The sequence below is a fragment of the Heloderma suspectum genome, chromosome 5 (genome assembly GCF_057233095.1).
Source record: "Heloderma suspectum isolate Gila_16-S chromosome 5, 16-S_ref, whole genome shotgun sequence".
In the NCBI taxonomy this organism is placed as follows: Eukaryota; Metazoa; Chordata; class Lepidosauria; order Squamata; family Helodermatidae; genus Heloderma; species Heloderma suspectum.
This window is the reverse complement of record NC_139462.1, coordinates 51,304,543-51,327,430: the sequence shown is the minus strand read 5'-3', so window position 1 is coordinate 51,327,430 and position 22,888 is coordinate 51,304,543. Positions and strand designations below refer to the sequence as shown.

The window sequence follows — 22,888 nt, the reverse complement described above, 5'->3', positions numbered from 1 at the left end:
TGCCTCAAAGTAACGCCACTTGGGTTGCAATCCTATACAAACATAAATCCTATTGAACCCAATGGGGTTTTCTTTTGAGTAAACATGTATAGAATTGCACTGTTAAGTGACTGTAACAGCTTGAATGGAAGTAGTTTCAGTATTACAGCCATCTCATCATCTCTGGGTAGGAGGAAAAAAAACCCAACGGTTGTTTTGCATATGTATCTTAACAGCAATTATTAGACGTTGTAACCCTGGAGTAGTATCTGCTAAATCCTTTTCATTCCTTTATTTCATGGTGTATTATTCTTTCTTGATAACTTCCATCTCTTCTTTTGGACCTGAACTCTTTCATGTTAATCCCTGCAGAATCTTGTGCCATGAAAGTGAATGCAGAGCTAACTTGACTTTTTTTCCTGTTGCTCAACCTCAGTCATGCACCCCCTTTAAGTCTTATCTGTCTTCCTTTTTTTAACACAGATTCTTGGAAATCTTCCCACCACCCAGCCCGTTTTCCTCTTCAGCATTAGTAACCGGGGTGTGTAACACACAATCTGACCCAGCAAGGAATGTCAAATTTATGGCCAGAATTTGATCTTTAATCATGGCGAGTGCATCAGAGTGTTCATGTTTCATAAGAGAAATGTCAGTGTCTGTCCTCAGCATTCTGTTACTTATTTTTAGAAAATGATAGTCACATTTTGATTGGTTCACTCACATAAAGAACATAATGATGACCTTCTCTTGTGAGAACACCATGTCAGCCTTCTTGAACCTAGCGCTGTCTAGATGCTTGGGACTACAACTCCCAGCATCCCTGACTATAGCCAATGCTGGCAGGGACTGATGGGAGTTGTAGTCCAAAACATCTGGAGGACCAGGTTGGGGAAGCCTGCTCTGTGTTATGATACCTAGGGCACAATCGTATGCATGTTTAGACAGAAAAAAGTCCTACAACTCCCAGCACTAGAGATGCTAGCTGTGGAAAGCTGGTAGTTGCAGGACTTTATTCTGTCTAAACGTATATATGATTGCATCCTTAATGGTCATAATTTCTTTCCTTTCCTTCATATTAATATTGTGAAATCATGATAAAAACATGAGGCACAAAACTAGCCAAAGGCTGGATCTACACTTACCGCCTTTTTTCACTTCCAATGAGGTTTCACCACCTGCCTTTCACACTACGCAGTACCCGCCTCAAATTGGAACCGGAATTTCCCACTTCCGTGCTCCCGCTTTTCAATACTTCCGTGCTCTGATTTTCCGCCTTCGCTACCGTATCCGGTCGTAGTCCCCTCCCCTGCCTGTCCATATACGGCAGTGTTTGTATTTCCCTCCTGTCCAATCACAGCTCTTGACAGCCCCATGTCTTCTTCCGGCTACTGATCGCATAGCTTCCTCAGCAGCCCCCATTTCCTCAGCAACAAGCAAAGGGCTGGATGTGCGTCCAACTTATCTGATCTCGGAAGCTAAGCGGGGTCGGCCCCAGTCAGTAGTTGGATGGGCGACCGTCTGGGAATCAGGCTTCCTGCACTGAGCAGGGGGTTGTTGTATCCCTTCAAATGAGATTAAGTTTTACCCCCTCCTATCCCTTGCTCCAGAGGTTTGTTTGTTTTAATTAAGGTGTTATCCTCGCAGAATCGGAGCTTCTCCACAATGTTTTTTTTCCTAATTCAGGCATGATCTTCAAAGACTGGAACTTGTGAAGCTTCACAACTTCGAATCTTCGAAGATCATGCCTCAATTAGAAAAAAAAAATTGGGGAGAAGCCCTGATTTTGCGGGGATAACACCTTAATTTAAAAAAAAACCATCCAGAGCAGGGGATAGGAGGGGGTAATACTTAGTCTCATTTGAAGGGACTAAGTGCAGGAAGCCTGATTCCCAGGCGGTCGCCCATCCAACTACTGACTGGGGCCGACCTCACTTAGCATCCGAGATCAGACAAGCGAGTGCAGGAAAACAGCAGGAAAACAGCACAGTGCTCGAGTGTGAACCGAGCTTGCGCATTCGATGAAGCACTGCAACAGGGAAAATGGGTGAGTGTGAATAATCACATTTTAATGCAAGAGCATTTAACCCAACGGGACACCGAATTCATTGCAATGGCGGGCGCAATGTAGATCGGCCCAAACTTAAGGACTGAGAAGGGAAAGACACTCTTCCAACAATGGTCATGCATTGTGAGGAGCTGCTGGGACTCAAATTGGGGCCCTTCAGCTCTGTGTGCATTTGTCTGGTGTGATGAACCACTAGGCTATAGTTTGGAACATCTTCCTTGCCAATAAAGTTCCATGGCTTAAGCAGGAAGGCCTCTAAAGACTTCCTATTTCAGCTAGGACCTTGCCTGGGGAACAGTCATCTTCTGAGCCTTGGTTTGCTCCTCAGCACTGACTCTGCCTTGACAATGGTCTATGGCCAGCAGTGACATGCATACATTGAATGCTCTCGTGGAGTTGGGGTTAGAATTATGGTGGCCAGCCCCTGCCCCTGAACTGTATGCTATATATGAACTATATCCCCTATAGGTAGGGGAAAGAGTAAAAAATATTATGGAAAAATGCACAGAAATGAGGGTTACCAAAACATATGGTACTGCCCAATAACAGAATGCTGGTGGTTTAAAAGGGACAACCATGGAATCACAGCAACCAAGAGTAGTGCCAAGCTCCAAGATGAAGCTGGACAGCCATCTGTCAGGAATGCTTTGACTTAGATACCTGCATTGAGCAGGGGGGTGGACTCGATGGTCTTATGGGCCCCTTCCAACCCCACTATTCTATGATTCTATTACTACAGAGCACAAGGCTGCTTACAGAGAGAAACTGAAATACAATCGGAAGTGTATTCCCAGAGTGAGACGCATCATTGCCAATACCACCAGTGTACAATGACTGACATGGAAGAAGAAAGAGGGACTCAAATGTTCATCTTTACAATAGTAAAAAGCTAAGGGTGTGATCCTATACGTATTAACATATTTAAAAAGTCCTACAACTCCCAGCATTCCCCAGTCATAGGACTTTTTTTCTGTCTAAACATGCATAGGATTGAACCCTAAAGTGCCATATCACACATCTAACATACAAGAGATCAACATGCTTACTTATTTCTCAATAGCAACCTGACATGAATGTGTGAATGAAACCTAACACTGTATACCAAGCAACATTATTAGCAAATCTTGGAAATTCTGACTCAAACATTCACTACTTAATTGCTAGAGCAGGCTACATTCTCTAACCACAAAGAGGCATCTCTTTATTTTTTTTAACCACATAGAAACAAAAAACACATGTTGATTCACCAAAGGTCATAACATGAAATCTTGATACAATTCATACTGTGGGTGATTCATTGATGTGTCACTCAGATTCAAGGGGAGAGTAATCTTTTTCCAAAACAAAATTTTCCACAGAATAATACTATCACCTTTCCTGAGTAGACTTGCAGTTGGTTCTATAAAGTAAATGACAGAGAGACCTCAGTGCTTTTTGCAGTCCCCTTGCTGTGGATATCTATGTGCATTCCAGTCCTGAAAATGGTTAAACACATTTGAATTGCAGACATGCTTCAAAAAATGTATCTGCTAAATTTATTTTGGTCCCTCGTTTGGAAAACTCGGGAAGCATGTGCAGAATGAAATGGTGTCAGTTTGGGGTAGAAAAAAATGGTTGTGTGAATCCTTCCTTTCCTCATTTTTATTTTTTAAGAAGAAAACATAAAATGTGATGACCAGAAGAAAAAAGTGACAAAATGAGAAATACCAAAGAACACTACAGCCCTCCTAGAAAAGGGAGAGGAAGCCTGGGAGTACAAAAGTATTACACAATCCAGGCTATTGCTTAGGGCCTAAATAGATACTATACGGAAGATCTGTGACATAGTGTGCTTACAAAAAAGGCCTTTATTGTGAAATCCTCCTGCCTCAAACACAGAACTTTACGAGGAATCCACACATTGTCATCTTCCATTTGTAAGCCTCCTCTGTTTTCCCAACATTTCTTCCATCTTTTTTCTTACCACAAAAATATCAATTGAGGAGTGAAAGATGCAATAGCTGCACCTTTTGACTGGAAGCACTAGGAGCTGTCCTTTCAAAAGACCCAAGATCTCCAAGTTATTTTTTTTTTTTAATTAAATAACTTTAGAGGGGTAGGGATGACTTAGGATACTGGGAGAGGGATGTTTAACGCTTTCTCTTTATGCCATTTTCAAAATTGAAATTCCAACCCCACCCCACCCCACCCACCAATTCCTATTAGCCCTTTTTGGGGCGGGGGGGGGGGAATGACAGCTAATTTATTCTGTCTCTGGCACCTGCCTAGCCCAGTGAGGGTGATTCTGATTGGGAAAATGGTGCAGAAAAGTTAACCGCTCTGTCGAGTGCTGCCACCCAAACATGTTGTCCCAGGGCTGCTTTTAAGTTTGTTTGCTTTTTAAGTTAGGATCTCCAGTTATGTGGATCTCGCATATCACACACTTTTTGTCCATAAATCCAACAGTTAAATGGTACAAGGGAGTAATCTGAGCTCTGCATGTAGGCATAGGCTGAGCCCTCTGCTTCACACTAGAAAAAGATTGTGTGATGAAGCTGTGCACTCATAGCACCCACTAAGTGTAATGGCTGAACCATTCACACAGGAAATGTATCTTAAATTCTAACTTCAGTAATTTGGATTTGCACAATCATATTCTTTGCCTTTGACCTTCCATGCATTCTTGTTTTTAAAGAAAATTTTTATCTGTTTGCACTAGCAGATTTTTGGTAATGGGCAAACATCTGTTTCTTCAGATGCAGAGCCTAAAGCCACACCACTTGCAGAAGCATCTTGCTTTCCTCCCTACAGCGTGTGACTAACACTTGTGCATTTATTACCTGCATTAGTTACAGGGGAATTGGATTCACTTAAAGAACACTGCAATTGTCACAAACTGTCAGTTGTCAACTGAATATACTCATAAATCAAACTTCTTTGATATACTGATGTACATTTCAGTTTTATTGATACTTAAGTTCACCATTTAATCTACTTCAATGGAAATAAAGCATAATTCTAAAAAGGAAAAAAATGAGATTTTTATTTGAAGTGTCAGTGACAGGTTTGGCATCTAGAAAGGGAAAACAGTGTAAATTGGTTTGTGCTTCCATGAATACAGAAAGCAAACTGCATATTCTGCCAACAGCATCAGCAGAAGCTAAAGAAGAATATGCTATATTCTCTTGACCATAAACAGTGGCTTCAGGGTCACAAGTTGAAGTGCCCCTGTCTTACACACAAACACACACACACACACACACACACTACTCATAGAATCATAGAACAGTAGGGTTGGAAGGGGCCTACAAGGCCATCGAGTCCAACCCCCTGTTCAATGCAGGAATCCAAGTCAGAGCATCCCTGACAGATGGCTGTCCAGCCTCGTCTTGAATGCCTCCAGTGTGGGAAAGCCCACCACCTCCCTAGGTCATTGGTTCCATTGTCATATTGCTCTAACAGTCAGGACGTTTTTCCTGATGTTCAGCCAGAATCTGGCTTCCTGTAACTTGAGCCCATGATTCCGTGTCCTGCACTCTGGGATGATCGAGAAGAGATCCTGGCCTTCCTCTCTGTGACCACCTTTCAAGTACTCAAAGAGCGCTATCATATCTCCCCTCAGTCTTCTCTTCTCAAGGCTAAACATGCCTAGTTCTTTCAGTCTCTCTTCAGAGGGCTTTGTTTCCAGTCCGCTGATCATCTTTGTTGCCCCCCTCTGAACCCACTCCAGTTTGTCTGCATCCTTCTTAAAATGTGGTGCCCAGAACTGGACACAGTACTCCAGATGAGGCCTAACCAGTGCTGAGTAGAGGGGAACTAGTACTTCCCAGGATTTGGAAGCTATGTTTCTATGAATGCAGCCGAAAATAGCATTTGCCTTCTTTGCAGCCACATCACATTGTTGGCTCATATTCAGCTGGTGATCAACAACAATTCCAAGATCCTTCTTGCTTGTAGTGTTGTTGAGCCACGTTGCAACGTTGAGCCATCTTGCAACTGTGCATGTGGTTTCTTTTTCCCAAGTGCAGAACTTGGCATTTATCCCTATTAAAATTCATTCTGTTGTTTTCTGCCCAGCACTCCAGTCTATCAAGATCACTTTGAGTTTTGTTTCTGTCTTCCAGGGTATTAGCTATCCCGCCCAATTTTGTGTCATCTGCAAATGTGATCAGCATTCCCTGCACCTCCTCCTCCAAGTCATTAATAAAAATGTTGAAGAGCACTGGGCCCAGGACCAAGCCCTGCAGTACCCTGCTCATTATCTCTCCCTAGTTTGAGAAGATCCCATTGAGAAGCACTCTTTGAGTCCAATTCTGTAGCTAACTGTGGATCCACCAGATTGTTGTTTCATCTAGCCCACTTTGAGCTAGTTTGCTCATCAGGATATCATGGGGCACTTTGTCAAAAGCTTTGCTGAAGTCAAGGTATATTATGTCCATCTATAGATGATCACATAATGCAGGGCTAGGCGACTTGTGGCCCTCCAGATGTTTTGGCCTACAACTCCCATCAGCACTAGCCAGCATAACAAATGCTCGGGGATCATGGGAATTGTAGGCCAAAGCATCTTAAGGGCCACAAGTTGCCCACCTCTGTGATATCTTCCAAATATGTTTACTATGGGCAAAACCATCCAACTGGAAAACAATAAGTATCAATTTGCCATGAATAGCAGTAGACCCTTTGGAAAATCACTAGGCAAAAGAGGGAATCTGAAAGCCACAGAATCATAATAGATCCTAATAAAGGTATTACCATTCTATGGCTTGGATTTTTTTTCCAATGGACCAACATGGCTATTTACAATTTTTGTGCAACAAAAGAGAGGGACACTTCCTATAGACACGTATGTTATTTGGAGTGTGTTTCGGGGAGTGGGGTATAGGTTACTAGAAGTTTGACCTTTTTTTCCCCAAAAAACTTGCGGAACCACCGGAAGTGCCTTATTTGATTACCTCAGTGACTGAACAGTAAGGGAGAAGGAGCTCTCTCAGTGTATCAAAGAACTACATAAGTTTCCATATTGTTTTGCCACTAACATTACAAGTTTGATACAAGAATATTTCCCTTTCAAAAGGCTACTCCTGCTTTAGTACACAAACACCTTAGCAATTATTACATAAAACATAAAAGTACACCTTACAGTGCAATCTGATACATGACTACTCAGAATTAAGCCCTATTGAGTTTAATGAGAGTTACTTCCAGTGTGAATGGGATTGAAGCCTTAGCCCGTGTTCAGGCTCAAATGTTCTCCACAGCTTCTGATGTGCTCTTTGATTCCGGCATCTAAATATGATATATACCTTTGACATCAAATTGCAAGATCTACAGCTTGCAGTTTGTACAATAACATGTGGTCTGGAGGCTGCCTGATTCTAAGAACAGTTAGAAAGCAAAACCATGTATGTTCATGGTGTGATTAAGGAAGAGCCCCAGAGAGTCCAACAGCCTGTGGAAAAAGAAGGGGATTTCCCCCAGCCTAACCAGCAACATCAACAAATAGAAAGCAACAAAGCTAACAGTTGCCCATGTTGTATGAAATCAGAGGATATAAGGAAATGATTACACAAGCATTCAAGACACATATACAGACTGAGCTGGGTGAAAGGTATGAAAGGAGCATATAACATGCCTACTACTTGCACACCTTCTTAAGGAAGTCCATTTCAACACCTTCGGGGGCATATAGAAGCCAGATAGGGTGTGGTTTTCAGTAGAAAATAAGTATAGGGACTCCAATCTGGATCAAGTTCATGTTCCAAACTGGGGCCCCATGACTGCTTTTACTCCAAAATAAAAGTAGCCAGATTAAGCATGCTTGTTTAGAAACATAAATAATGTCAAATGTAGTTTGGCCTTTATAGCCTTTGTTCAAGGATGTAACACCGAGCTTCTATCATTAAGAAAGTTAATAGGCAGCAGCAACTGCCCATAGAAACACTATCTTTTAAATCATATATCTTTAAGAGACTATTCTACTTCCTTAGATGAAGGGATGTTAGCCAACCAGGTACTATTCTTGCCTTATTTAAACATAAATTGGAAAAATTAATAGGACTTTTCTTTATTGCATAGCCCTATTTAAAATAAGGTAGCATAAAGGATAGAACCAGAACTACAAAATATGAATACAAACAGAAGATATAAGGTGTATATGTTTGGGGAAATTATACCACAAAGTTCTCCTAAAGTATGTCTATAATCATTGCCTAGTGGTGGACTGGATGAGGGCCAAGATAGATGTACAGATATCCCTCAAGATAGATGTACAGTTGGTGGGTGGTTCTAGAAGGGTTGCACTCCCACTAAATGAACAGTTGCACAGTCCAGTGTGCTTGTTGATCCTTCTTTACCACTAGAGAGGCCCAAGTAGCCTCGGTAGCATGGAACACCTTTCACCAGCTAAGGTGGTGTACCAGCTGCAACCCCTCCTTGATAGAAATAGCCTGGCTATATTTATCCATGCTCTGGGAATCTCCAGATTAGACTACTGCCATTACATGGGACTGCCTTTGAAGGTTGTCTTAAAAGTGAAACTGCAGTTACTTCAAAACACAGCCACTAGGTTACTAACTAGGACCAGGCATTGGAAATGTATCTCACCAGTGCTTAAAGCCTAGGGCTTCACTGGCTTCAGTCCACTTCCAAGCACAATTCAAAATGTTGGTTCATACCTCTGAAGTCCAGGAGGTGTGCAATTTGGGGTATGCTCCTTGATCCAGCACTACCACCAAAGGCATAGGTTTCTTCAATGGTTAGGAGTACCTTTTACCAGCTTTGGTTGGTAAGACAGCTACAGCCATTCCTAGACAGGGATAGCTTGACCACTGTGGTCCATGCATTGGTAACCTATACTATGTATTAACCTATGTATTAATACTGCACTGCACTTTATGTAAGCCTGCCCTTTAGGTTGGTTCGGAAGCTGCAGTTAGTGCAGAATGCCACAGCTAGATTGGTAATGGGAGCAGGTTATCACCAGCATGTGTTACACCTATACTGAGAGAATTGGACTGGCTGCCTATATGCTAGTGGGCCAGGTTTAAGGTTTTAGTAAGTGTTTACAAAGCCCTAAACAACTCTGGACCAGGATATTTAAGAGACTGCCCGACCCCCACCTGCATGTTCTGTTGCTAAGCTCATCAGGAGATACCCTCTTAATGGTGCCTAAAATGTCAGAGGTCTGGTCCATGATTACTCGAAATATGGTCTTTAGTATCACAACGCTCACTCTCTTGAACTCCCTACCAGTACATGTTAGACAGGCATGGACCCTTCTGGGTTTTCAACACTTACTGAAAACACACCTGTTCCAACAAGCTTTCCCAGAACAGTGATCTTTGTATTTTTAGCATGTATTTTCCTTGCTGTCATGCTATTGTCTCTTCTAAGGTTTATACAGTACTTTATTACAGTTGATACTATATTGTTTATATATCACTTAGAAGCCTCTTTTAATATAACCGATTCATAAATATCGGTAAATTTAAAAAAGTCAGCTTGGGGCCTGGATACTTGAGGAAATTATCCCATGTCAACCTGCCTATACACTAAGATCTTCCACAGAGGGTATCCTCCAGGTGTCCCCGCCATCTAAAGTGAGGGGGCAGCAATTCTGGACAGGGACTTTTCAGCTGTGGCACCCCATTTGTGGAAGCACCTGTATTAAGGCCTTTTAAGAGCCAGGCCAAAAGACCTTTGTACTTTCCCAGGGTTTTAACTTCTGATGAATGTTTTTATTTCTGTTATAATGTTTTTTAGCACTGGATTTTACTGCTTTATTGTGTTTTGTTATGTCTTAGGAGTTACTAAGAATCACCCTGGAGAATTTTTTTTTGTCCAAAGGTGTTAGACCAAACTGCTAATCTCAATATAAAATTAAATAGAAAACACACACACACACGTGTGTGTGTGTGTGTGTACGTGTACATGTACATGTACATGTACATGTATATGTATGGGAAACAACAACAGACTGCAGGTGTCTACAAATCCAACAGCTTTTTTTTACAGCTTAAAAAAACACAGAGCAACCTTCTTTAACTTGTAAGAGAAGCAGAAATAACTTAACTGAATAATTGTTATTGATAACTAGTACAATCAAACAGGCCCAGGATCCAGTTCTCTTGGCCTCAGAATATCATGCGGACCCAACTGCTCCTAGTGACTTCTGCCCAAAGTGAAAGAATTCCCTTTTATTCCTCTCACATGGCCTGTTAACACTGAGGCGTTCGGAGCTTGTCTCTTAAAGATGCAGTACACAGCACAAATGTACTAAGGTCACTGTATCTCAATGTCTAAATCAGCACTAAACAATGGGGACTGCTGATGTAAATTTGGTCCTGGCTAACCTCAGAACCTGCACCAAATGAGTCCGAAGCACCCCAGTGGGTAACCAAGCTAATCTCAATGGATAAACAACACCACAGAACATCACTACAGACGAGATTGTAAATTGAAACTACATTTATGGCTTTATTGCAGAAAATTCAGGAAAACAGAAAATAAAAAAATGGCATGGTGCTTATATGAGCATTAGAAACACTTTCTCCAATTACAGGGAAAGAGAATACAACACAAATAGAAGATGAAGCAAAAGAATTGCAATTGCCAAAGCTGGTACTATGAACTTGGCCAATAAGATAACGGCTTGAGCTTCTAACATTGTTATGACTCCTCTTTCCAACTCACTCCTGTTTACTACTTGTGGTTCAAAGCTAAATGAAAACAATCTAACCTATGTGTTAACCCTCCCGTTACCTCCTCCTGCTTCTTACTTGAATATAAAAAGCTAAAGCATTACTAAGTTCCTCTAGGCATATGAAGAATAGAAGTAGGAGTTAGAGTGAACAGAAAACTCAAGACTCGGGAATAATTCCATTTGTCACCTCTGAAGATGGGATTCCAAATCCCCTCCTCAGATAAAACCTCCAAGTCCCAACACTCTAAGTTCCAAACTCAGAAATAAGTCTAAGTTCTACTTTCAGAAAACGTCCTAAGTTCCAAAGTCTAAGAGTCTAAAGAGGTCCATAGTTACCTAAATCCGTGGGTCTGGTGGCACAGCAGAAAGAGGGAAATGGTGTAGCAGCAGCAGCAGGAACAAAAAGCACCACCCATTCCCTGGGCTTTTATACCCCTGCTCTGGTCAAAGGTGGGGCCCAAGGAGCAATGAGACAATCAGCCTCCAATAGAAAATGGGGTGCATGTGGTTAGAGCATTTGCTCACCAATCAGAAACAAGGTGTCCCATTTATCTCCCATAATTTCATGTGTCTGGGGAACGTGTCTGGCACCATTACAAACGGGCTACTTTGAAATGTCCCAACATATGACCCAAAGTCTACCGTCTGGGCACGTTATCTTGATTGACACATTTCTCTTTGGTATATCTCCTTTGAACTCCCGGTCATCTTTGGCCATTTTTGGTCATATCCGCCCAAACACCTCCTCCTAGTTGTCACTCGTGCTCAGGGCTACACTTCCCCACCCAACTAGCATCAAGTAAGGACATTCTCTTATCAGCAGGTGTACACCACGAGATGTCAAAACAGTACTTTTCCTCCTCTCATTTGGCATCTGAGCATGCTCAGTTCTGCTGTTCATCTCACTTAGACACTCTGCCAGCATGTCGTGGCCTTGAGCAAGCTCTGTGAAGCCGCTTGTAAAGACAGCTGCATCCCCCCCCCCTTCTTCAAAGACAGTCCTGCAAAATCTCAGTGAGAGTCTCAGTTAGTGAAATAACATCATTTAGTATAGAATCAAACTTCACGGTCTTCTCGCCCAGGGGTCAAGGGTCTGGAATATAAAGCTGGGTACAAGTCTGGGGTCTTCTAGGGGCTCTTCTTGTAGGCCTCCCCCAGATTAAATCAGCCATCTTTACTCTTTGTTAACCCTTTTTAGTACCAGATTAACAGTCCCCCACTTGATATTCTGATTATCCAAATATTTCAATATCTGATAAGCATGAATATCACTTCACTGCAAACCACATTAGTCACTGACGTACCACCATTGACCAGAACAAGGAACAAAAGTTATTTTACTCTGTTTGTATTATCTACTCTATTTGTATTATCTACGCTATTTGTATTATCATTTTGTTTGAACTTAATCAGCTATATGGACTTTGGCAATTTCTTCAGTTGCTTTCATGAGCATGAATAGATGATTAACCCTTTTTTTAACCCAGTACAAGACACCCATGGCAACAGCTACAAACAGAATTTGCAAGATGAGCACAATTATGATAGGATGGAACAGCAGCTGAAGGAAAGCTGTGGCTTTAGGTGAATAGCCCATAAAAACATCCCACCAATGACGAACTGTCAAGGATCGTCCTTGTTTACCTAAGGCTTGCAACTGTCCATTGTTATGCCAAATCTTAATACATCCTGACTGAAGTCTATATTCCAGTTCTTGCATGGCATCAGTAACCATTTTCTCCATTCTTATCAAATTTTCCAATCCAGTCCAGCTTAATCCAATATTAATATTCCATTTTGGAAATTCCTCATGATATATCATCTGGCATCTTTCATAGGCTGAAATCCTGAAAACTTGATCACACACAGTAACTTCAGTAACATTACATCTACAACTTTCAGTTGGCCCATAATCTGCAGTGGAAGTTCCCCAATATACTTCTGGGCACATAGTTACCACACACATGCAACCTTGTCCAACATCATACACATGAGTGTCATTACAAGCTAAATTTTGCCATTCACACACTGCAGAAGGCATTACAACCTTCTTCAGACCATCTAAGTGTTGGACAAACCCACTGATTCCTTTTCCATTGGTCACAACGTTCTTCTAATCTAAGATATTATTTTTAGTAATCCAGTTTGCTACAAAGAGGGGTTCCTACATGGAATTCCCTACAGTTCTGGGAATTATTACTGTAGGTAAAACCCATTGTTCTTGGGGTGTTGGTTCAACAATCATACACATTTGCAATATTCCCATTAAGTAGTGCTTATTCCAGTCAAATGAATCAATTTTATACCACCCAAGCTTTCTTTTGTTCCATAACTGTGCATTATCCCAGAACTCCTCAGGAAGTAAACCATTCACCAAAAGACTTACAGCTTGTTCAACCTTTTGAATTGCATATAATTGTATTGTAGTGCACGCCAAAGCTATCCCAGTTTCATTCTCCAATCCTAGAACCTGTGACAGTGAAAAATTCATATGCTGTCCCAGCAATTGCCATGCATGCCATTGTACCCGAACTGTTTTTTCCATTTCATCCTGCAATTCCAAAGTTATGTGTTAATGGGGTCTGATATCTTCCAAGTATCTCTCCCAATTTTGATAATTTGTTAGCTGTAACTTCAATATCATATGAATGTAGGATACCTGCCCCAGTTCCCATACCTCCCAGAATAGTGCCTAATAAATCCCGCTTCCTTCTGTGGTGAATTTTGTTTGTAGCTTGATTCCACCATCCCTTAAATATAGGATCAGCTGAACGTTTGCACTGTGGATGGGTCTAGTTACATGCACATTATGGAAATACAATAATACAGTGTCTTGGGAGATTCTAGGGGCTTCCAAAATTCTTTGTTGTAATTCTGTTTTGTTAATTCGGGCTATATGAGGAACATGTTTAAATATAGGAGACACTGGAGCCTTCAAATAAAAATATGTACACATATGTACACAAGTTGAAAGATTGCAAGTCATGTCTTTACCCTCTACTTTTAACCAAAAATTATCTTTCCCATGAGTGATTGTTGTCCATGCTATTATTAACCCATTGTTGTTCAATAGGACTTTTACTGGTCCATCTTTCCAAGGGCTTGTTCCACATTTGTACTGTGAAACCTAATGTGGATGGTAAACTTAGACTACTTGTATACAGATTAAATTGGAATGTTAGATTACTTTTTTCTCCATTTATGATATGTTTATCACCATCTTTTGTCCACCATACACATCCCATTGGATCTGATATCTGCACAGTCATTATAGGACTTCATGTTGCATTGTGGCTATCTTTCCACTTCCAGGTCATGTCAGTGTGCTTCACTAGTATCAAGATAAGCCATGTGTTCTGGTGCTTGCATACATCATCCTTTCGTGGTTCCAAAGATGGGGTTACATCATCATAATCATATTCAGGCTCAAGATCTGCAGGATCAAGAATATTAATCAAAAGAACACAACACACAAGCTGCCATGCATCCTTTCGCAGGCTCTGGAACTCCATAATTAAACACGGGCTCTTCGCAGATAAATTTTTAACATCAAAACTTAGATACCTGCAGCAGAAGACAAGGGAAAAAACAAGGGGGTAACCAACAAAGTATGGGTCTTTACAGTGCTCATACTTACTGTCATTATTAGATATTAGATACCCCATAGAAAGATGTCACCCTCATTCACTTCCTCGTCTTCAGGAGCTATCAAGTCCCAAAGCAGGCGATCCAGGTGCGGTGTGCAGTCAACAAATTTAATGGAAGGGTTTGTCTTGGTCTTGTACCACATTGCTGCATGAACTCTCCATACTTGCAGTAGGTGACTCTCAGCTTGTTACAGTGTAATAGCATTTATTCTATCCCCATTCACTCAAATAAACTCCTTCAGGATTTCTCTATATGGTTTCAATTATTTTTCTAGGACTTAATTATACTGTTCCATAGCAATGCACCTATGCATCAGATAGTCTAAGCTTGCCATGTTCCTTTAGCCATTTGCTAATCAGACTATTTGCATATTGATTTTATACATTTCCTTATTACCCCGACTTGCCTTATAACAATTCAAGTTATTGACTTCTTCATTCTTTTAATTGTCTTGTTGCTATAACCCAAAAAATGCTGCTGAGAAAATCTGGCTGACAATCATTTCTACTGCTGGGAAAATGCCATATGGAGTGAACCACAGGCAAAACAGACAATGAGCCATTGCTCTAAAGACAACAATATACATACATATCATTTCAGTTAGGTGAACAGGCCCTTTATTACCTTCAGGGGTCCTGTCTCCAGTCTCAAAAGAGAAATGGGGTATTCTTCACCACCGTTCCAATCCAAAATCAGGTGTTGCATCTAACAACATGGAGCCCTCAAATCTCCCTAACCTGACATCTTAACTCACAAGGGTTTCCTCCCTTGGCCTTTCTAGTGGTCCCACTCCTTTTCCCAATACACTAACTCAGTCAAATGCCAGCAATACATTCTTCAACAATAATACAATTTTAAAATCAATCTAGCATCTAAAACAGTCTCAGAACTAGGGGTGTATGAAACTCCCTTACCTGGCATCCGTGGGGGTCCATGAGGGGGAGGCGATCCATCACTCCCCCCCGGAATCCTCGTCAGCCAGCTCTGCTCTGCGGCAAGTCCTTGGAGCCGCCAGCCGGCTCCGAAGTGCCAGCGATATGGCCGCCATGCCGTATCGCTGGTTGAAGGGAGGGAAGTGACTGTGGATGCAAATGGCGTCCCAGATGCCATTTGCGGCTGCAGTTAATCCACCCAGCCAGTGTACAGCATTGGCGGCCATATCACTGGCACTCCGGAGCCGGCCGGCAGGGAGGATCCGGCCGGCGAGGATTTCTCCAGGAGGCAGAGGTAAGTCTTCTGATCCTCCACGGACTCTGAGGGGCCGGATTCTTTTGAATCCAGCCTCACTGGGGTCTGTGGATGATTTCTCCCCCATCCCTACTCAGAACAGACAGGAAACTCACATATTAAATTAATCCAATTGGTTTTCGGGTCTGACTGAAACGCTAAGGAAACATAGTAACAAGCAATAGTATGGCAAAGGGAAATCTATGGCTATATAGCTATAAAAACTTACAGAGGCAATCTGTCGCATTCTATCCTGTCTATTCCAGTGGAGGTGGAATTGCCCACAATGTTAGAGTCTGAAAACATCCAGTTTAAAGTGGTGACCAGCATTGTTACAAACTAATCACCCACTTTAATTCTGTAAGGTCCTGTCCATTTTAGTCCACCTTTTTCTTTTGAACTAGTTTCTTGACTACATCTTTTTTACATTGTCTCTGGCCAAGCTTGCTTTCTTCATTTTCTTCTGTTGCCTTATTTGCACACTGTTTCTGTACCAACTTTTTTTCCCCTCTCTTCCTTCACTTGAGGTTGAGTAGTGACTACAATTCCACATTGGACAACCTTTTTAGTTGCTCTGTCTGGAGAACTATTAACACACACTAAAGCATTTGCTTCTACTTGTTCTGTACCCAAAACCCTGTTTGCCATCTTGGCTGCATATCCTGCATGTCCAGTCACTGCAGTTGGGTCACTTAACATGACATCTACAAGTTGCTTTCCAACTAAAGAACATTCATCTCTTGAATCCATTAAATTTGGAAGCAGCTTCTTTTTCTCTGACCCCCCCTGTTTAGCATAGACATCGGGTCTGCCAATATAACGGGGCTGTTGCAGAGTTATTACAGCCCATTTATGTTCACAGGGGCTGCAAGGGATCGGACTTCCCTATTTCTCATCTTCTTCCCCCACACTAGGCATGGAAGCCAGGCATTGAACCTCAGCTCGCAAGTCAGTATAGGAGGGAGAAGCCTACCTTTGTCTACTTATCACTGCAACTTGTGGGGAATTAGAATGAGGCGCTGGAGGTGGCCAAGCTTTCTGGCACTCTCCAGATGCCTCTGAGGACTGAGACATTCTGTTCTTGTCTCTCGTTAAGCTCGCCAGCTTATCAACTAACTGCTGTAATGGGGCCTTATCTAGTGTTCTCATGTCCACACCAAACTTCACTCATGTGAAGGCACTGGTGGTTGCCTTCACCAAATGTTGCCAGATTTGACCTCTCAAACTCAGGCTTTGTCCTTCTCCCTCCATTACTTCTGGTTTTCCATTGTTGGGGCCTATCTTGACTCCCCTTAGCATTTTGCTCACTTGATACATTATTTTCACAACCTGTCCAATTTGAATAAGTTACTACAGCAACTTTCTTATCTTTCTTGTCTCTATCTTTCATGCCCAACAACTGTTCTGCTCTTTTGGCTCCTTCCACTAGCCGTTCAAATGGAACTTGCATTGGGTCCTCTGTTCCCATCAAATACCTGATGCCATACTTCAATCCTTCAAACCATACATCTTTATACCTAGCCGGTAACATATCAGGCTTCCCTTCTTCATTTAGATATATATGTTCTGAAACTATGCCTACAACCTGGAATCTTGAGAAGTACTCTGCTACCATCTCCTTATCTTGTTGAGTACAAGTCAGAAAATGTCGTCCCATCTGAGCTTTAGTCATGAACTGACTACCAACATAGTTCAATATGTACTGGAGTCCAAACCGTTCCCTATTTAGCCAATCCCCTCTGGCATCCTCTAATTCTGCCTGCATCACTTTTCCTATACCTGGGGCACAAACCGGAATCATATCTACAACATCCTGCACATCCAGTTTTGTCTGAGACCAAACCATAGCAGCCCATTTAAATACATTGTCAGCATCTAAGGGACCAAGCACCTTTGCTAAAGCCTGTTTCTCTGTTTCCGTAAGATGCCTGGTCACTGTCTCAGTGACTTTCCTCCTAGTGGGGGCTGGAGGGACTTGTACCACAATCTGAGGTGTAATGACTTCCTCCTCAACTGTCTCTTCCACCTCAGTGTCTCCCCCATCTACCATCTCTGAAGGAGCTAAAGTCCACCTATGCTTTATCTGCTTCCGAAAAGGGGCAGCAGGCTGTGTAGTAATAACAGGTGTCTGAGTGGTAGGCTCTTCCTCATACTTAGTCCCACTGCACAAGATGATATTCACATACTTGGGATTCCCAGTCCCTTCTGTTAATGGTAAGGGAGGAGCAGATGGCACTATTTTCTCTTGAGAACAACTACTCTCCCAGTCCCATTCAAAACATTTTAAATCATCTCCACTGGCATCCAAAGCAGGTCCTCCAACTATGGAACAAATTGTCTTTTGTGCCCATAAAGCTCCCTTCAGCTTATCTATCAGAGCTATGCATGAACCATGATACTCCTCACACTTCTGTGCAGTCTGCTATTTCTTCAACTGCTGCGTCACAACCTTAATGGCACCTTCTAGGTTTGCATTCCTCGCACTGAATGCTTCTAGTTGCACTTCCAGCTGATTACAGCTAGACCCCATCAGGTCTACCTGTTCCCCCAGTCTCTATTTCTCTGTGACTAAGCTCAAGTTCTGAATTACTGCTTGCTTTAATTCCCTCTCAAAACGTTCACATTTCAACTGCAATTTCTCATAGTCCCCTGCCTTGCTTATCAAAGCTACCCTTGCCTGATCCCGTTCCTCACTTGCCTGTGCCAATCCAATAGTCATAAGCCAAAGACGTGCATTTGGTTCCTTCATAATACCAGGCTTCACCTTTTCCTCCTCCACATACCAGTCAAGCAACTTACTCACACTATCTTCTTCAAATGGTACAGGAAGGGGTGCTTTTCCCCAAGGGTTAGATCCTGTACGTTCACAAATCTGCACCAATTTGGACTTCACTGCTATTGGAAGATTCCTTTTACTAATAAAGACATAATTCAGAAGGACTTTAGATTCCTTCCCCATATTCTCTGGTTTTTTCTTAGCATGAAAATCCTTTTTCAATAAACCTGGCATTATGGAGACAATCCTAGGGTCAATCTAGACACAGTAAATATTCAACAACTGTGTCTGCTGAGTGGCTTGGCTTTGCCCGGCTCTGCCAGCTCTGTCCTTGAGTATGGCCTCCCTGTCCTTGGAAATACCGTGGGAATAGCTTGGTTTCCCGGCCAACACACCAATGTAAATTCAGTCCTGGCTAACCTCAGAAACTGCACCAAATGAGTCCGAAGCACCCTGGTGGGTAACCAAGCTAATCTCAACGGATAAACAACACCACAAAATATCACTACAGACGAGACTGTAAATTGAAACTACATTTATGTAGGGATGGCGGAGAATTCCGCCACGTATAGCGTAGTGGGCCCTATTTGCGTTCCCCTTTTTTTCACCATAATAGCTTACGTAAATATTTACATAGGCTAAAACAGCGAAAAAAAGGGAACGCAAATGGCGGCCGCCATAGCCGCTGCCATTTGCATATGCTTTTTTTCCCCCCAGAACTGCCCAGTGGCCGGATGTCTGGCTGGGGGCAACCCCAGCCGGTGGCTCCGCGGAATCTCTGCGGAGCGGAGCTGGCTGGATTAGGATTTCGGGGGGAGGTGCAGAGCGCCTCCCCCCCACCGCGAATCACCCCATCGAAAAGGTAAGTGACTTTTGTACATCACTACATTTATGGCTTTATTGCAGAAAATTCAGGAAAATACAAAATAAAAAATGGCATGGTGGTTATATGAGCATTAGAAACTCTCTCTCCAATTACAGGGAAAGAGAATACAACACAAATAGAAGATGAAGCAAAAGAATTGCAATTGCCAAAGCTGGTACTATGAACTTGGCCAATAAGATAATGGCTTGAGCTCCTCTTATTGTTATGACTCCTCTTTCCAACTCACTCCTGTTTACTACTTGTGGTTCAAAGCTAAATGAAAACAATCTAACCTATGTGTTAACCCTCCCGTTACCTCCTCCTGCTTCTTACTTGAATATAAAAAGCTAAAGCATTACTAAGTTCCTCTAGGCATATGAAGAATAGAAGTAGGAGTTAGAGTGAACAGAAAACTCAAGACTTGGGAATAATTCCATTTGTCACCTCTGAAGATGGGATTCCAAATCCCCTCCTCAGATAAAACCTCCAAGTCCCAACACTCTAAGTTCCAAACTCAGAAATAAGTCTAAGTTCTACTTTCAGAAAACGTCCTAAGTTCCAAAGTCTAAGAGTCTAAAGAGGTCCATAGTTACCTAAATCTGTGGGTCTGGTGGCACAGCAGAAAGAGGGAAATGGTGTAGCAGCAGCAGCAGGAACAAAAAGCACCACCCATTCCCTGGGCTTTTATACCCCTGCTCTGGTCAAAGGTGGGGCCCAAGGAGCAATGAGACAATCAGCCTCCAATAGAAAATGGGGTGCATGTGGTTAGAGCATTTGCTCACCAATCAGAAACAAGGTGTCCCATTTATCTCCCATAATTTCATGTGTCTGGGGAACGTGTCTGGCACCATTACAAACGAGCTACTTTGAAATGTCCCAACATATGACCCAAAGTCTGCCGTCTGGGCATGTTATCTTGATTGACACATTTCTCTTTGGTATATCTTCTTTGAACTCCCGGTCATCTTTGGCCATTTTTGGTCATATCCACCCAAATACCTCCTCCTAGTTGTCACTCGTGCTCAGGGCTACACTTCCCCGCCCAACTAGCATCAAGTAAGGACATTCTCTTATCAGCAGGTGTACACCACGAGATGTCAAAACAGTACTTTTCCTCCTCTCATTTGGCATCTGAGCATGCTCAGTTCTGCTGTTCATCTCACTTAGACACTCTGCCAGCATGTCGTGGCCTTGAGCAAGCTCTGTGAAGCCGCTTGTAAAGACAGCTGCATCCCCCCCCCCTTCTTCAAAGACAGTCCTGCAAAATCTCAGTGAGAGTCTCAGTTAGTGAAATAACATCATTTAGTATAGAATCAAACTTCACGGTCTTCTCGCCCAGGGGTCAAGGGTCTGGAATATAAAGCTGGGTACAAGTCTGGGGTCTTCTAGGGGCTCTTCTTGTAGGCTTCCCCCAGATTAAATCAGCCATCTTTACTCTTTGTTAACCCTTTTTAGTACCAGATTAACAGCTGACTGTTGGGAAATGGGTGCTAAGAATTTAAAACCAAACAAGCCACGTTGCAACCAAAACTGTTTCAAGATTCTTCCCAAAAGTGGAAAGTGCCCAATTATATATAAGGGACCAGTAAAATCAAAGGGCAGCTCCAACGCCCATGGGATTTACGGGAGGAATTAGTCCTTTCGCCAAACTTCATGACTAACTCACACAATTGCAAGGAAGTGATACAGTACAATTATTTGGCCCACAGACATTTTCATTGTTTCTAATAAAATTCTTGTTGGATTAATTATACACAATAAAAAGTGACATAGAAAATACTGCTTATGCAATGAATTAATGTGCCAAGCTGCATTTGGCTCAGACCTTTTCTCCAAGTCTCTTCTCATTTACTTCAGGGAGGGGAAGGTGATGCTATCATGCAAATGATCTTTTTAGACTTTTTTTAAAGAAAGGTATCTTATTAGGGAAATCAATGAAATGTTCAGACAACACTTCTGCCAATGGGTGATCATAGACAAACAGTACATCTGCTCAGAAGTAAATCCCACTGAATTCAATAGGATTTATAAAGAATTCAGTATCGGAAGGCCCTGCTGAACACCGTGGGACCTGCTTCTGAACAGACCTGCATAGGACTGGGTTACATAGTTATTTAAATACATTTCAGTTTCTCTCACATTTTTTAGTGACATTCCTGAAGGATGCTAAATAGAGCAGACAGAATTCAGAAGAAAAACTGAATGAACTTCCCTGTCAGTGTAGGTTTCCTATTTACATATAGGAGTTTATTGTGCAGCTGTTTTTCCAGAGAAAGGCCTATCATCTGCCTTCTTTCAGAAGAAAATAATTTCTTGCCCTGATTCCAGCCGTAGCCTGAAACGTTTCGTTGTGCATTGACAGGCACTCCATGTTGGTCTCCCCACTTCAGCTGAAGCAGGAAGAATGACAGTAAACAACCTCTTTGAAAATGATCCCTTGAGACAATAGCACCAAAACCAAACATGGTGTATTTTGTTCCAATACACTCGCTATGTAGAGCAGAAATGTCTCAAAGGGCTTCCAGTACTCATGGAGTAAGCCATTGCATTCTCCAACCTTGTGCCCCCCAGATGTGTTGGACTACAACTCCTACCATCCCCATGAGGTAATGGGAGTTGTAGTCCAACACATCTGGAGGCTGCCGAGTTGAGGAAGGCTGAACTTTACATGTACTGCCCTCTAGTGGTCCTTTTACTCTTTCTTCTTCACCAACTTAACCCTGACCCAAACATTGGTAACTGTGCAAATAACCCAGAATGTAAAGCTGGAATACACAAACATTTTGTATTCTAAATGTTATCCACTCCGTATACCAATCTGTTCAGTTTGTATGAGATATTGATTACAGAATGTGAACAGCATAGACTGTAGTTTGTACTGTGAGAGGTGGGGGGGAGGGAGCAACCAGCTATCTTAACACCTCCAGTGGTCCTCACTGCTGATGTAAAGTATTTATTTCCTGCATGTCTCCACTAAAACAGCACTTTGGCCTGGCTGACTTACTTACTGATCCAGCCAATTCACTGTACTGGCTGGAACAGGCAATTAGGTCTGGGGTAGAAATCAAGGTCTCAGAACAAGGTTAAAACAGCAAATTTAGGTTGTACTAAAGATTTTGAAAAGCCGCAATCAAACAGTTACTGTAGTTATATTTCTGGTGGATGGGGAGACATACTTTAAAACGGTTTTAGCAGCTAACCATAAGAGCAATTAGATGGAAATACACATCCACCTAAACATAATCTAGATTGTTTTCCCTACTTAAACCGAGACCTAGCAATAAAAAAATTCTGGTCATCCTAGTCTATTGGTAGTGCAGCTTCCAGTCTTCTTCTTTTTTCTTGGCCAATCAGAAGGGAAGTAGACTTTTGTTAAGTTTCTAACAAAATTTTGTTAAGTTTTGTTAAGTTTCTGACCAGCGTAAGCAGGTCAGTTTCCTGAGCAGGCCTTTTCAACTTCCTGCCCAGAACAGCCCGTAACCAAAAAGCAACCATTTTATAAGGACAAGCAAAACACAGAATGGCTGAAGGGTTTCATTCCTTCATGCTGAATGTTTCAGAATGTGAAGCTTGGCATGAAAATCTTGAAATATTACATTCGCACTTACTTGCATGTAATACAAGAACTATAGTTTGCAACTGCAA

The 22,888-nt window shown here is 42.1% G+C and overlaps 3 protein-coding genes across 3 annotated transcripts in view; all 3 read right to left on the bottom strand.

The window, feature by feature from the left end:
- Positions 1-11,125, bottom strand: part of JADE1 (jade family PHD finger 1) — a 100,703-nt gene extending 89,578 nt beyond the window's left edge. Inside the window, exon 1 of the mRNA XM_084856025.1 lies at positions 11,064-11,125. The gene's annotated coding sequence lies outside the window, so the exon portion shown is untranslated. The remainder of the gene's footprint in view (positions 1-11,063) is intronic.
- Positions 11,126-12,132: 1,007 nt separating this feature from the next.
- Positions 12,133-15,932, bottom strand: LOC146343884 (uncharacterized). Its single transcript, XM_084859760.1, has 4 exons — positions 15,832-15,932; positions 14,099-14,291; positions 13,283-13,519; positions 12,133-12,840 (listed from the first exon to the last, which is right to left on the bottom strand). The coding sequence occupies exons 1-4, from the start codon at positions 15,930-15,932 to the stop codon at positions 12,133-12,135; spliced, it is 1,239 nt and encodes a 412-aa protein (XP_084715886.1).
- On the bottom strand, positions 12,826-19,830 carry LOC146343883 (uncharacterized). The gene is made up of 2 exons (XM_084856042.1): positions 13,915-19,830; positions 12,826-13,278 (listed from the first exon to the last, which is right to left on the bottom strand). The coding sequence occupies exon 1, from the start codon at positions 17,650-17,652 to the stop codon at positions 16,735-16,737; it is 918 nt and encodes a 305-aa protein (XP_084712168.1). The 5' UTR covers positions 17,653-19,830; the 3' UTR covers positions 12,826-13,278; positions 13,915-16,734.
- Positions 19,831-22,888: the final 3,058 nt, after the last annotated feature.